This window comes from Camellia sinensis, chromosome 1, assembly GCF_055761805.1.
Source record: "Camellia sinensis isolate YWXY chromosome 1, ASM5576180v1, whole genome shotgun sequence".
Taxonomy (NCBI): Eukaryota; Viridiplantae; Streptophyta; class Magnoliopsida; order Ericales; family Theaceae; genus Camellia; species Camellia sinensis.
Window position 1 is genome coordinate 206,174,454 of NC_138961.1, and position 13,211 is coordinate 206,187,664.

The 13,211-nt window shown below is 32.4% G+C and overlaps 1 protein-coding gene across 1 annotated transcript; it reads left to right on the forward strand.

Moving 5' to 3' along the window:
• The first annotated feature begins 5,133 nt into the window (after positions 1–5,133).
• LOC114281623 (serine/threonine-protein kinase PBL27) lies at positions 5,134–10,445 on the forward strand. The gene is made up of 6 exons (XM_028224171.2): positions 5,134–6,120; positions 6,382–6,639; positions 6,750–6,922; positions 7,017–7,096; positions 7,217–7,364; positions 9,793–10,445. The coding sequence occupies exons 1-6, from the start codon at positions 5,175–5,177 to the stop codon at positions 10,135–10,137; spliced, it is 1,950 nt and encodes a 649-aa protein (XP_028079972.2). The 5' UTR covers positions 5,134–5,174; the 3' UTR covers positions 10,138–10,445.
• Positions 10,446–13,211: the final 2,766 nt, after the last annotated feature.

Below are 13,211 nucleotides of genomic sequence, written 5' to 3' on the forward strand. Positions count from 1 at the left end.
GTTTAAAATTAGAATTGAGCTAAAAGGTGTCTTAAAAATAGGTAACATAATTTAAAAGTGTATAAAATAAAAAATGTATTCAGTTTTGTGAAAAATGTCTCATATTCTATGAAATTTTTGTCAATTTCTTATATTTTAGGAGCACTTACTAGTATTTTAATATTCACATAACATTAAAAATATACTGAATTTAAGGGTGATTATTCACTATTTTCGGAGTATGGATACTTGTTGCTAGGGCTGAGCATGTGATCCGTGAAATCCGTAATCCGATCCAGTCCAGTCCAATCCGATAGGTTTGGATTGGTTTTTTGAATCCGCGGTTCGGTTCCGGATTGAAGAATTAAAAATCCGTAGTTTACGGATTGGTTCCGGATTGAACCCCACGGTTCCGGATTGGAACCGATCCGAACCGTATACAAACAGTCTATATTTTTATTATACATTCTCTCCCATAGTATCTTCTCTTAATTCTATATAAAATATAAACTCAAACCTAAAACCGTATAATATATTCTTTTATTACTCTTGTTTGTTGGATTTTAGTTTTAAGTTGTAATGGTTTAAATACTTATAGTGAAACCAATTTTCTTATGGTTGTTTAAATTTTAGAATAGGATGTCGCTATTATAGAAAAATATGTTGCTATTGTGGAACTAATATAGTGCTATGTTTATATTTTTATAAAATTAAAGTGTTATAAATATATTTTTGTTATTTAATTATGTGAATCCGTGGTCCTAAACCGATCCAATCCGTATTTAAATGGATTGGTTCGGATTGGTTCCATAATTTAAACGGATTGGATTGGTTCCAATTTTTTAGGAACCGTAGATAACGGATTGGTCCTGGTTTTATCCCAATCCGGTCCAATCCGGACCATGCTCACCCCTACTTGTTGCTCCATAAGATTTTGATTAGTAAAGAGGGGTAGTGGTCCACAATTTATGTTAAAAATGGAGGAATAATATAAAATTAAATAATTATTGATTGATTTGGAATATGACCACATGATGTTCTAAAATTATTAAATAATTTCCCCTAAATTTTAATCTATGAAAGTGCCTCAATAAAGATCTTGATACTTCATCGTAATAAAAATTACAATTCACACTTTTCTTCTTTAAATTTCTAAAATTACGGTTCATTAAAATATTGATTAATGAAAAGTTGGTGGCACAATTTTCCACCATTGCCCTGTTTTACGAGATAAATTGAAATTATGGACAAAAATAAAATCCTACAATAAAATTAGCAAATTGCAAATGTATTCAATGCATTTTCCCAAAAATTATGTTTACTTGTAAGGGTTGAATTTTTGTTCAATTGTGTGACGTTGATTAATTGCCATATCCACACAGAAATAGACTTTTAATTGAGACATTAGACCAACCAACCAAACAACTAACCAATATAATTCAGTTGGAAAAATTCATTCCACCTAGCTAAGGTTATTTTTTGGCTTTTTGGGTTAAAATCTACAAAAAAATAAAAAAAAATAAAAAAAATTAAAATAGTCAATAAGACAAAATGTCACATCAAATCCATAATTATTTTATTTTTTTTCTCACAAACATCACATCCAACTATAAAAAAAATCCAACTATCTTCCTCCACACAAAATTTTAACCTACTAAAATAGCTAAAAATTAAAGTAGCCTACTAAAATAGTAACTTCCTAAACACCAATCGTTTGAATGCCTTAGCCAACTGGTATATGTTATGTATTTCAAGAAATATGTGATAAAATCATCAAAATAAAATGTATGATATAAATTTAAGACAACTATATTATATACTTCAAATAAATACATTCACTCATTTTATTTTTAGAGTAGCATAGTGAGTCTGTTTAATACAAATTTACAAATTAAAAATTATAATAAAAATGTAGAACCTAAAAAGACGAGGGAAAAAAAAAACAAAAATAGTTATTGACCTTTTTTTTTTTTTTTGTCTTTAGTAATTTTTGTTTGAATTTTTAATTTTTTAAAGAATTTTTTAGAATTTCCACATTAAATGGGTAGGGAAATTAAAATATTGGCCACAAATTTGAAAAAAAGATAAATAAAGACAGTTTTTTTTTTTATAAAAAAAAAAATACAACTTCTTTTTAATAAAGAATAAATCATAATTAATCTTATGAACTGCATCAACAGACGAGTATTGTTGTTAAGTGACTAACACAAAGTGCCAAAACAATACAAAATTTACAAAGGAAAATATTTTGTAACTCGAAAGTTTTCTTCCCGAATCCTCCGACTGTCCAAAACGACGTTGTTTTGGGCAGTTTATTTATTTTTATTTATTTTTTCCCTTTTTTTTTTAAAACAGAGGGAGAGAGAGAGAGGGAGAAACAGAGGGAGAAAGAGAGAGGAGGAGAGGAGAAAGGGAGAAAGAGAGAGAGAGACGGCGATGGCGATGGCGATGGCGATGGCGGTGCGAGCAACGGTGATGGAGGGTGCGACGGTGGATGCTCACCCTTGCGATTTCTGGCTCTGATGTGTTGATGATGAAGATGAAGATGACGTATTGATGATGGTGATGCTGATGAAGATGTTGTTGATTGTTGTTGTTGTTGTTGTTGTTGTTTTTTTTTTTTTTTTTTTTTTTTTTTCTAGTAGATCAAGATCTACATCCAGATCTGAAGGGGGAAAAAAAATATGTTGGCTGATGATGATGTGATGAAGAAGATGTTGTTGATGATGATGATGTTCTTTTTCTTCTTCTTCTTCTTCTTCTTCAGACAAACGGGAAGGAAAAAAGGAAACAATAATAATAATAATAATAATAATAATAATAATAAAAATAAATAATAATAATTCCAAAACGACGTCGTTTTGGGATTTCGGGCGGTTTGGGGGGCTTCCAATTCGAGCTATGTAGCGCGATTGATTTACAAAAATATTTTGGAGCTCTAATAGCTCTAATGAGGTGTGAGTCCCACTGTGATAGTGATGTTTGTGTTTTTTTTTTTTTTTTTTTTTTTTTTTGACTTTTTATGTCATTAGAGCTCATTAAAACTATAAGATTTAGAGGGATGTATCATTGTTGCAAAATTTATAGCATAAGGAATTACAATAAAAAAGTAGAACCTAAAAATACTTCCTCAAATTTTCAATAATTAAATTTTTTATTAAAAAAATTGAAAAACTTGACACTTTTTGATTTTATTTGATTAGATGGACAAGGGGGAAAAAAAAAAAAAAGTCTACTAAAGATTAAAAAAAAAATAAATGCCAAGAATAATTATTGCCTCTTTTTTTTTTGTCTTTAGTAATTTTTTATGAATTTTTAATTTTTTAAAGAAATTTTTAGAACTTCCACATTGTACGGGTTGGGAAAATAAAATATTGGCCACAAATTTGAAAAAAGATTAATAAAGATAGTTATTTTTTATTTTTTTTATATACAACTTCTTTTAATAAAGAATAAATCATAATTAACTGCATTAATAGACAAGTATTGTTGTTAAGTGATTAAAACAAAGTGTCAAAACAATACAAAATTTATAGCAATGACATTTACAAATTACTTTAATGCAAGGGGTTAAAGGTGAATTGTTTGTTTGTGAATTGAATTTTTTAATAGTGTTTTTTGAGTTTTTATAAAAAAAAAATACAAAATATAAAAGAATGATTAATAATTTATAATAATTTTTTAAACTTTTTGATTAAAAATCACTCTTCCCAAAATTAGGAGAATCAAAGCTCACCCAACTGAGAACAAGCAAGGTCCGATATGAGAAACGGAGCCGCCCCCCTCGGCTGTCGAGGGATGGTGGTTGAAGGGTGGGCAAGGTGTTGGGTGGTCACCAAACTAAACATATCTGTTCTCTCTGATGTGTCCATTATTTATATTCTTTAATTATCTATATTTCATAAATCTCATTAGCCCTCAAATTTCTCCTTCTTGCTCAACGTCTAGCCCCCACCCATCTATCTATATCTCTCTCTCTCTCTCTCTCTCACATGTGGGTGCCATTATAATCATTCTTGTTTCTCTCATTTCATGTTGGTGTCATTATAATAATATATTATTCAAAACCCAATCTCCTAAACACAATGTGCTACAAGCATCCCCATTTTCTTTGAGCAATTCAGTTAACAAGTTTCCAACTAACAAAATAAATAAATAAATAAGTAAAAAAAATAAAAATTATAAGACACTTTATTAATTTCATTATAACTTTTATTGATATCAAAATTTTAAGATCTCATCACGCTGTGTTTGGTTGATAGATTTAGAAAGGAATTTAGAAATAGAAAGAGAAAGATAGGTGAAATGAGAATAAAATATACCTATATTTTATCTAATTTCACACACATTTTCCCTTTTTATTTTCAAATCTCTCTCCAAATCTTCCAACCAAACACAATATTAAGATGTGTCCATAAATTACATGTCAAAAGAATTTAAAAAGTTCACACAATTTTTATTAAACATATTTCAATGTAATTGTATATTTTTTTTTAATTTTTTTTAACATGTATCTTAAGGATATATATGAATAAAATTTAATTTTTATTGACATTTTATAATTTAAAAAATACTTCTTACATAAATTATAATACTAAATAATGTTTTAATGAAATTTATTAGCATTTGTCATAAGTATTTAAGCCTCGTAGTATAATGTGATATTGTTAGCATTAGACAGTTAAAAAGTAATTTTCTTGCAAGTCTAGCCTCTTTTCAATTGTAAAGAAATATGTAATCACTTTTTTATTTTATTTTATTTATTTATTTACATTTTAACTAAAATAATTTGAAAATGATATATAAATATACTTTTTAAATCCAATGATATATGTAAGTGAAATAATAAATTGATAATTAAAAAAAATATAAGAAAGAAAAAATTATCTTAAATATTTTAATTGACTATTATATTATTGAACTTAAAAAATAAGTCTAATTTTAGGTTAGAATAACAATGCCCAAATAATTTTGTTGAGTATACAATGTATGTGATTAGCCAGGTCTATCAAATAAATTTCCTTAATTGAAAAATAATAAGTGACTTATCTAATGTGTTTGAGAAATCTTTTTTTTTTTTTTTTTTTTTGGGACTAGTCAATAATTTTTCAGAAAATTAAAAAGAAAGAGTAGTTTAGGTCTCTCTCTCCTTTTGTGTAGAGAGGCGATCCGTGTTGCTCTTTGCATCCAAAATAATGCAGAAAACGTACACCCGTTGTGGGTTCTTGTCTTGTCAACCTTCAACACCAAGAATCTCTCTCCATCAAATTCAAGCCTTTCCTCTATTAAATACATTCATTCATCTTGGTTATGGGCCATCTCCCCTTCTCCCATTAATACAATTGTATAATTCATTCCATTCTACCCCTATATACAAATACATATTCCTCTATGTACACCCTCATCGCCAAATCTTTCTCTCTCTCTGTGTCTCTGTTCTGAAAATTCTCTCCGCTCCTTCAAGCAAAGCTAAGTGTAGCTTTTTCTCTCTCCACCTTTCCTTTATTCTCTCTCTCTCTCTCCCCCTCTCTCTGCCTTTTTGGTTTCTGGGTTTCTGTGTTCATATAGAGATCTGCTTCAAAATGGGGTTTTCAAGAAGTAGTTGCACTAACTCTGGAGAGCCTCTTCACAATCAAATTGCCCCAATTACTACTTCCTCTCTACCCACTGATCAGTATTGCGACTACGATGACTTGAAATTCAAGACTCTCTTGTCCAAGATGGTTTGGGAATTTGGGTTGTCCTGTTTTCTTCCTTCTCTCCCCCGAGGCAAAAATCAGAGGGAGAGAGAGAAGAAGAAGAAGAACAGCAACAATTCAGACCACAACAAGGCTTGGTTGCTTGCTGAGTCTGGTGGGTGTGGAGGCGCTGAGTTGACGAGCTCTGACCCACAATCAGTTCACTCCTCTTTCAGGTTCAGTTTCTGCTCCCAAGTGGAACTTGAATCCATGAATGTGGCCAATCCTTCTCCTGCAACTGTTCTCATGGTGAATTTGGACAATGGGTTAACTGACTCTCGCGCTCGAGAGCTCAAATGGCGAAGAATTGAATCGCTTGAGAGGAGTATCTCTCCGGTGGCCCATACCTTGATTAGATTTAGCTATGCCGAAATCCTCTCTGCCACTCGCAAATTTTCCAAAGGTACTCAATTGGGTTTCCTTTCTTTTACGCCATTTTTTTTTTCTTGAATACACTAATATTGATTGCAATTCATTTTCTTGTACTATTTTTCAAAAGGTATTCAACCGGATTTCCTTTCTTTTAGACCCCTTTTTATTCTTGAATTGAATACACTAATATTGATTGCAATTCATTTTCTTTTATTATTTTTTCAAATTTAGACCATTTTTTATTCTTGGATACACTAATATTGATTGCAATTCATCTTGTTGTATTGGGTAGGCAGAGTTTTGGGTAGAGGTGCACTGAGCTGTGTTTTTAGAGGGAGAGTTGGGTTTTTGAGGACCACGGTAGCGATTAAGCGGCTGGATAAGGAGGACAAGGAGTCTTCAAAGGCATTTTGTAGAGAACTGATGATTGCTAGTTCACTCCATAACCCAAATATTGTCCCTCTTGTGGGTTTTTGTATTGATCCTGAAGAAGGTTTGTTTTTGGTCTACAAATATGTATCCGGTGGAAGCTTAGAGCGGTATTTGCATGGTATGATTTCTGGATCTTTCATACTTTTTAAGGAATTTTTCTTTTAAATTTTTTTCTTTGGTCTTTTAAATGTGTAATTGCCTTCAATTTTGATGAATATTTATATGCAGAGAGGAAGAGGGGAGTGAAGGGTGGTCCATCACTACCATGGTCTGTGAGGTATAAGGTAGCCGTTGGAATTGGAGAGGCAATCGGATATTTGCACAATGGAACCGATAGATGTGTTGTTCACAGAGACATTAAACCCTCTAACATACTCTTATCTTCGAATAAAACACCAAAGGTAAGACATGGGATATTGGATTTGCTTTCTTTTTGTAGTGATTTCATGATCTAGTATCTTAGTAGTGTTCTAACATTTTCAATGGTATTTTCAGGTATGTGACTTTGGATTAGCGACATGGACCCCTGCACCTTCGATACCTTTCCTTTGTAAAACTGTGAAAGGAACATTTGGGTATGATCTCAATTAGACTTTGAATATAGAAAGAATAATAACAAAAACCATCTATTGTTTCTTGTTGAATGGAGATTTAAATTTTCTTCTACTTACTGAATATTTGGATTGAATGTGCAGTTACTTGGCCCCAGAATATTTCCAGCACGGGAAAGTATCTGATAAAACCGATGTTTATGCTTTTGGGGTTGTCCTCTTGGAACTGATAAGTGGACGGAAGCCAATCGAAGCAAAGAGGGGACCAGGGGAAGAAAACTTGGTTGTGTGGGTATGTCAATGTTTTAATTTTGACTTAATCATCTTCAGTTCTATTAAGTTTCTGACAGTTGAATCAGTGGTCCCCTATTGCCTTACAGTAAAGAAAAGTGGTTCTCGCTACGGATAAGTTTGACAATAACAATAATGTCCAGAACATATAGTTTAAATCACAGGACAATATGATATATCAATAGGGATGGCAATGGATAACTTACCCTGTGGGTGTCTATGGAGAACCAACCCAAATACATGGATTTTCCCATTTTTTTCTTATCCATGGGTAGGGTATGTGATATTCTTTAAATATCCACAGGGGACCGGTTGGGGATGGGTACCCACTAATTTCCCCATATGTTGCCTTTTTTTTTTTTTTTTTTAGATACACAACCAAAACTAAATATACATTCAATCTTTTTTCTTTTATTTATTTATTTATTTTTTCAAGTTCACAACCAACTTCTTCTTTTTTTTTTTTTTTTTTTTTTTAAGATCCACAACCAAAACTAAATATACATCCAATCTTTTTTTTTATTATTATTTTTATTTTTAAGATTCACAACCATTTTTAAAAAATTCAAATAGCTTCTCCTGAAATTACATCCTGAACTAAATAAATTACATCCGAGTAAGCTAAATAAATTTATAAACATCCTGAACTTCTCCGAATTGAATGGGGGAATTATCACCTGAAATTACAAAACTAACTGTGAATGTTACTAATATTCAAAACTTGGTTGCTAAAACTGGTAATAAAGAATAGAAATAATAGGGAATTATTTTTATTTTTAAGGTTCACAATTTATACAACATATATATATATATATATATATTTGATTGTTTCAAAATTATATATTTGATTATTATAAAACAAACTTTTTAATTAATTAATTAATGCGTATTTGATTTTGTTGTTGAACCAAATAAAATAAAATAAGATTGAATGTATATTTAGCTTTTGTTGTGAACCTTAAAAAAAAAAAAAAAAAAAAAGTTGTTAACATTAAATATATTAAAAAAGAAAGAAAAAAGATTGAAGGTATATTTAGCTAAAACCCTTAAAAAAAAAAAAAGTTGTTAACATTAAATATATTAAAAAAGAAAGAAAAAAGATTGAAGGTATATTTAGCTTTTGTTGTGAACCTTAAAATAAAAAATAAAAAAAAATAAAAAAAAGTTGTTAACATTAAATATATTAAAAAACAAAGAAAAAAGATTGAATGTATATTTAGCTTTTGTTGTGAACCTTAAAAAAAAAAAAAAAAAAAAAAAAAATTGTTAACATTAAATATATATATAAAAAAAATGGGGATTAAAGTGGGTTGAGGAAAATCCATACCCATTAAGAAATGGAGAGGGTGATACCCATGGGGAATGGAGAATGGGGAATGGAGAAAATTTATTATAGGGGAATGGGGATGGGGAATTAATATCCACCCCATTAACCCCCATTGCCATCCCTATATATCAAAGCTGCTAATGATATATTTCAATCAGTTTTCTGCGGCAATATGGTTCTATGCTATAGTTTTGTTACATTTTTGTGGCTTCGTGGAAGTAGATGGAAATGTTTTCTTTGTATGAATCAAATTAGATTGCTTACTTGAAAAATACTTCAGCTGTTTGTAGGGAATCTGATTCTTAGCAGTAGATTGTTGCTATGTGATATAAACCTCAGATTTCTTTGAAAATGTTACTTTTGAATGCCATATCATATTTTTAATTTGGAGCACCAAAAATGCGTATTTTTTCGGACTTCACTCTGATAAAATAATTCCTTGTGTTGTATAAAGCGCTTTAGTAGAATATATTTTGGTTTTCGGTGCCATCTGAAGGAAGATTTCTTACGAATTTTAGTTATCATTCTTGCTGATGACACCATTGCATTTCCGATGGGTTTTTATGCCCACAAGACCTGACCAAGCTATAAAAGTTCTGTTATACACAGTTAAAAGTATGAAGGTTTGGCCTAATGCAAAGATAATTTTCAAGATGAATAAAGAACCAACTTTTCTTTATGAGAAACATGCTATTTAATTGTGCTTGTACTATAATGATGTGACACGGGCCTAATGTAGCAGCATGGAGTATGATATTTACCTGGAAATTTTTGCCAAACCAGATGCCTTCTTGCCTTTTTCCCTCTTGCCTTCCCTTTTCAGTTGCCCCACTACTTTCTGTTGACACCTCCCAACACCCTTGATGACTAATGGGATGTTTGTTTTATAGTCCCCACCTTAATTTCTATTTCTAATCCCCAAGAAAAGGATTGTTATCCAAGTGATATTATTTTATGATGTTTCATAAATTTCATCAATGTGAGTTTGCTTTGTACATTCTTTGTAATCAAAATGATGTGTAACTGATCTAAGCTTCTGGTCAATATGAAGTAAAAAAGAACTAAATATTATGTATTGATGTTTTTCTTTTTTCTTTTTCAGGCAAAGCCACTGTTGGAGCAAGGAGCCATTGAAAGGTTGCTCGATCCACGGCTCAAGTACACTCCAAAGAACTCAAACCAGATAGCCCGGATGGTTCGAGCCACAGCTGCCTGCACAAACAGCGAAGAATCACGGAGGCCAGGCATCGATGAGATTATTGCAATACTAAGAGGAGTAGAACCTAACTGCTGTAGCAGGAAGAATTTCAGTTTTCCTGGTGGTGGTAGTGTTACTGATTGTTATTCGCAATTACAACAGACAAGAAGCGAGATGAAGAGTCATTTAGCCTTGGCAATGCTAGGTGTTTCAGAGTTTGAGGACGATGATCACCTGTACTGCCGTTGAGACATAAACACGTTGAACAACGATCAGATTTCCCCGCTTATCCAAGTTTTATTGCGTTGCTTGCGTAGAAAGTGTGTGGTAAGTCTAGGACTCCCGACTGTGTTGAAATTGTATATAAAAAGAGTGTCTCATGAACGATTTTATGTGTACAGATTGTTGATTTCTCATCCTTTCTTTTGGAGAAAAGGATGAAATAGAAATTTTCTTTCTTTTGTTGACAATGGTGATCTTCTCTGCCTTCTCCAAGGCAGGGTGGTTGCACCATCTAATTTGAGTATTGAATTTTCTGAGTTAGTTATTTTCCTCAATTGACTGCATTCCCCCCCTTCCCTTTTCTGTCCTCTGGTATGTTTAGGCATTGGCACAGAGTAAGTGTACATCTGATCCTTCACAAACCGTGTAATAATGAGCTATCTTTTTTTTTTTGTGGTTAGTCATGATTTTCTTTTTCAGAAATATGTACTGAATTGTATTTCCCCCTGGGGAGTTGTCTAGGTTGATAGAGGAGGACACACCAGAGCTTGTTAACTCTGGGCTCGCCGTTTTCTAGTTTCGGCTTCGGCTCCATTTGCACCAAAAAAAAAAAAAAAAAGAAATATGATCCAACTGCCAGTTTTTCTGACTCAAAGAAAGGGTGATCTTTTGTTACTCCTGTGATCATTATAATTTACCTCCGTTGTTAAATTGACAAAAATTATAAGGTAAAATTGATATATTAATTATTAAAATTATAAGGACTAAATTGACACAATAAGTAAAATGCAAGGACCACGGGTATAATTTTTTTTTTGGTTTTTTTTTTTTTTTTTGGGGAGTAAAATTTTCTTGATTAGATAGGGCCAATCTGTTGATCCAAAGCACAACAAATAACGACAATCACAATGATCTGAAAATTGGTTTTGAGTACAATAATATAAAGAAAGAAAGACCGTTACAGCTTCAAATGGAGCACAAGTACATGATTTAAATTACAAAGAAAGTAGGTAGATGAGATGGTGACCATCCTAGTTTGAGAATTTTTATTATGCAACATGTTAGCACTACCACAAACAATTTCTGATATGAGAATTTTTTTTTTTTTTTTTTTGAATGGAGAGATTTAAAAAATTTTGGCAACATCCTTGACAAGGCCCCGGTTGGCGCGCGCAAAAGCAGTGAATTCCTCGAAAGAAATGTAACCATCGCCATCCGTATCGATCTCCACCATCATTCGCTTAATTTCATCAGTCGTAACAGAGCCGAGACCCTTCAAGGCATCCCCGAGCTCCGATGCAGAGATTTTGCCATCGCCATTGGCGTCGAAGCGCTTGAAGATTCGCTCGCGCTCAGCCTTGTCCTGTGGATCATCATCAGCCATTATTGATCTTGAATGATGTTAAAATTGTTTGAATGATTTTGTTTAGTTTGATTCTGTAAATTGGAATTTTGGAGATTTGAGAGAAAAGAATTGGCACTGTGTTTGTAATTTATAAAGAGATTGGCATTTTGGTAGGTGAGGGAATGGTTGTCCTTTGGATTCGGGGCACCAATATCGGATCTCCCCAAGGAATGAAATTGTTTTATAAATGTAAATGTATGGTGCATAAGCTTTGCATGGAATTAGCTTTCCTCTTCATTTGGCTTTCTAATAACTCTATTAAGGGCTAATTTAGAATGCTGGCTTCTACCACCTCTCATATTTTTTACTTATAAAAAGATCAAAAAAGTTAAAAAATCAGTTTTTAACCAACTTCTTGTTATTCCCACAAAGGGTGTGTGTAAATTAAATAAATAATAAAATACAATAATTCAGAAATAATTATATAAATTATTTTTTGAATTAAATGCTTACAGAAATTAACGTCGAGGCTTGTGTTTGACACAATATCTTTAAAGTAGATTTCGCCCTCACTCCAGTGCTTCGAGTTTTACCGCCGTCTACTTCCCAGGATGCAACGATTAGCACTTGATTTTGCAACACTACAAAAACAAGTCTGGTGAACCAAAACTCTGTTGTAACTCTCTCTTTTTCTTCTTAAAAATTAAATGCAGAACAGAAGTAGAAATACAGAGACGAGCAGAAGATGAAGGACGAAAATCTGATGGAAAAAACTGATGAGAAGAATTACTGGAAGCAGGCTTTATATAGGCAGAATGGTGGCTATTCTGAACAGGTGTCAACAGATATGCAACTGTTCGGACAGATTTCAACAGATAGAAAATCTGTTTGGACAGTTCCAGATTTGTCCGGGTGAGGAAAAACTGGACCAAAATTATTTTAATTTGTGAAACTGAAATTAAAAAAAAAAATTATTTTTTGGCTCGAAAAGATAAGTGTTGGGTTAGACAAACCCAACCAAACCTCACACCACGTACCCATGCCTGAAGGCGGCAGTGCGTGCGTGTGGTTTTTGTTTTGGGTTCAATGAGTCTAACCCACTTCACCCATAACCTCACACTTCCATAAACTTGGGTACCCCTTGGGCCCCAGCCCAAGTATCCCAAGCTAAGGTATATAAACCCATTCAAAACCTTAAGCCTTTCCAATGTGGAACAAGCATATTTCACAAATGTGTAGAAAACCCATCTAAATACACACAGTAGGAAATTCATCTTTTAGCGGCGTTTTTTAAACGCTGCTATAGGTATCAAAAACGCCGTTAATTCTTTTTGTGGCGCTTAGCACCGAACGTCGAAGATGCGGCCGTTGCTATAACATTGGGGCGCTTTAAAAACGTCGTTAAATGGTTATAGGCGGCGTTTTAAAAAACGTCGCTAAATGTGATACATAACGTTAAACTGACCCATGGCAATTTTTAGCGACGTTTTAAAAACGTCGTCATTGCTTTTTTTTGGATTTTAAAAATATAACCATTGACTGTATAATGACATTTTCAAAAACGTCATTATATCTTTATTTTTTTAATTTATTTTTTTTAAATTATGCTAATTCTATGTGGTTGAACCAAAAAATACAGTAATAAAATTAAAAAATAGTACTAATATGAATCAATAATTCCCGTTTCCTAGGGATGGCAATTTGAACCCGGCCCGACGGGGACCCGACCCCCCGTCCCCGATAAGAATGGTTTTTC

Excerpts from the sequence above, each read along its gene's own strand:
- LOC114281623 (XM_028224171.2), top strand. The coding sequence starts at position 5,175 with ATGCAGAAAACGTACACCCGTTGTGGGTTCTTGTCTTGTCAACCTTCA. Across the intron at positions 6,640-6,749 it reads CTTAGAGCGGTATTTGCATG|AGAGGAAGAGGGGAGTGAAG; the intron begins GTATGATTTCTG and ends ATTTATATGCAG. Across the intron at positions 6,923-7,016 it reads CTTCGAATAAAACACCAAAG|GTATGTGACTTTGGATTAGC; the intron begins GTAAGACATGGG and ends TGGTATTTTCAG.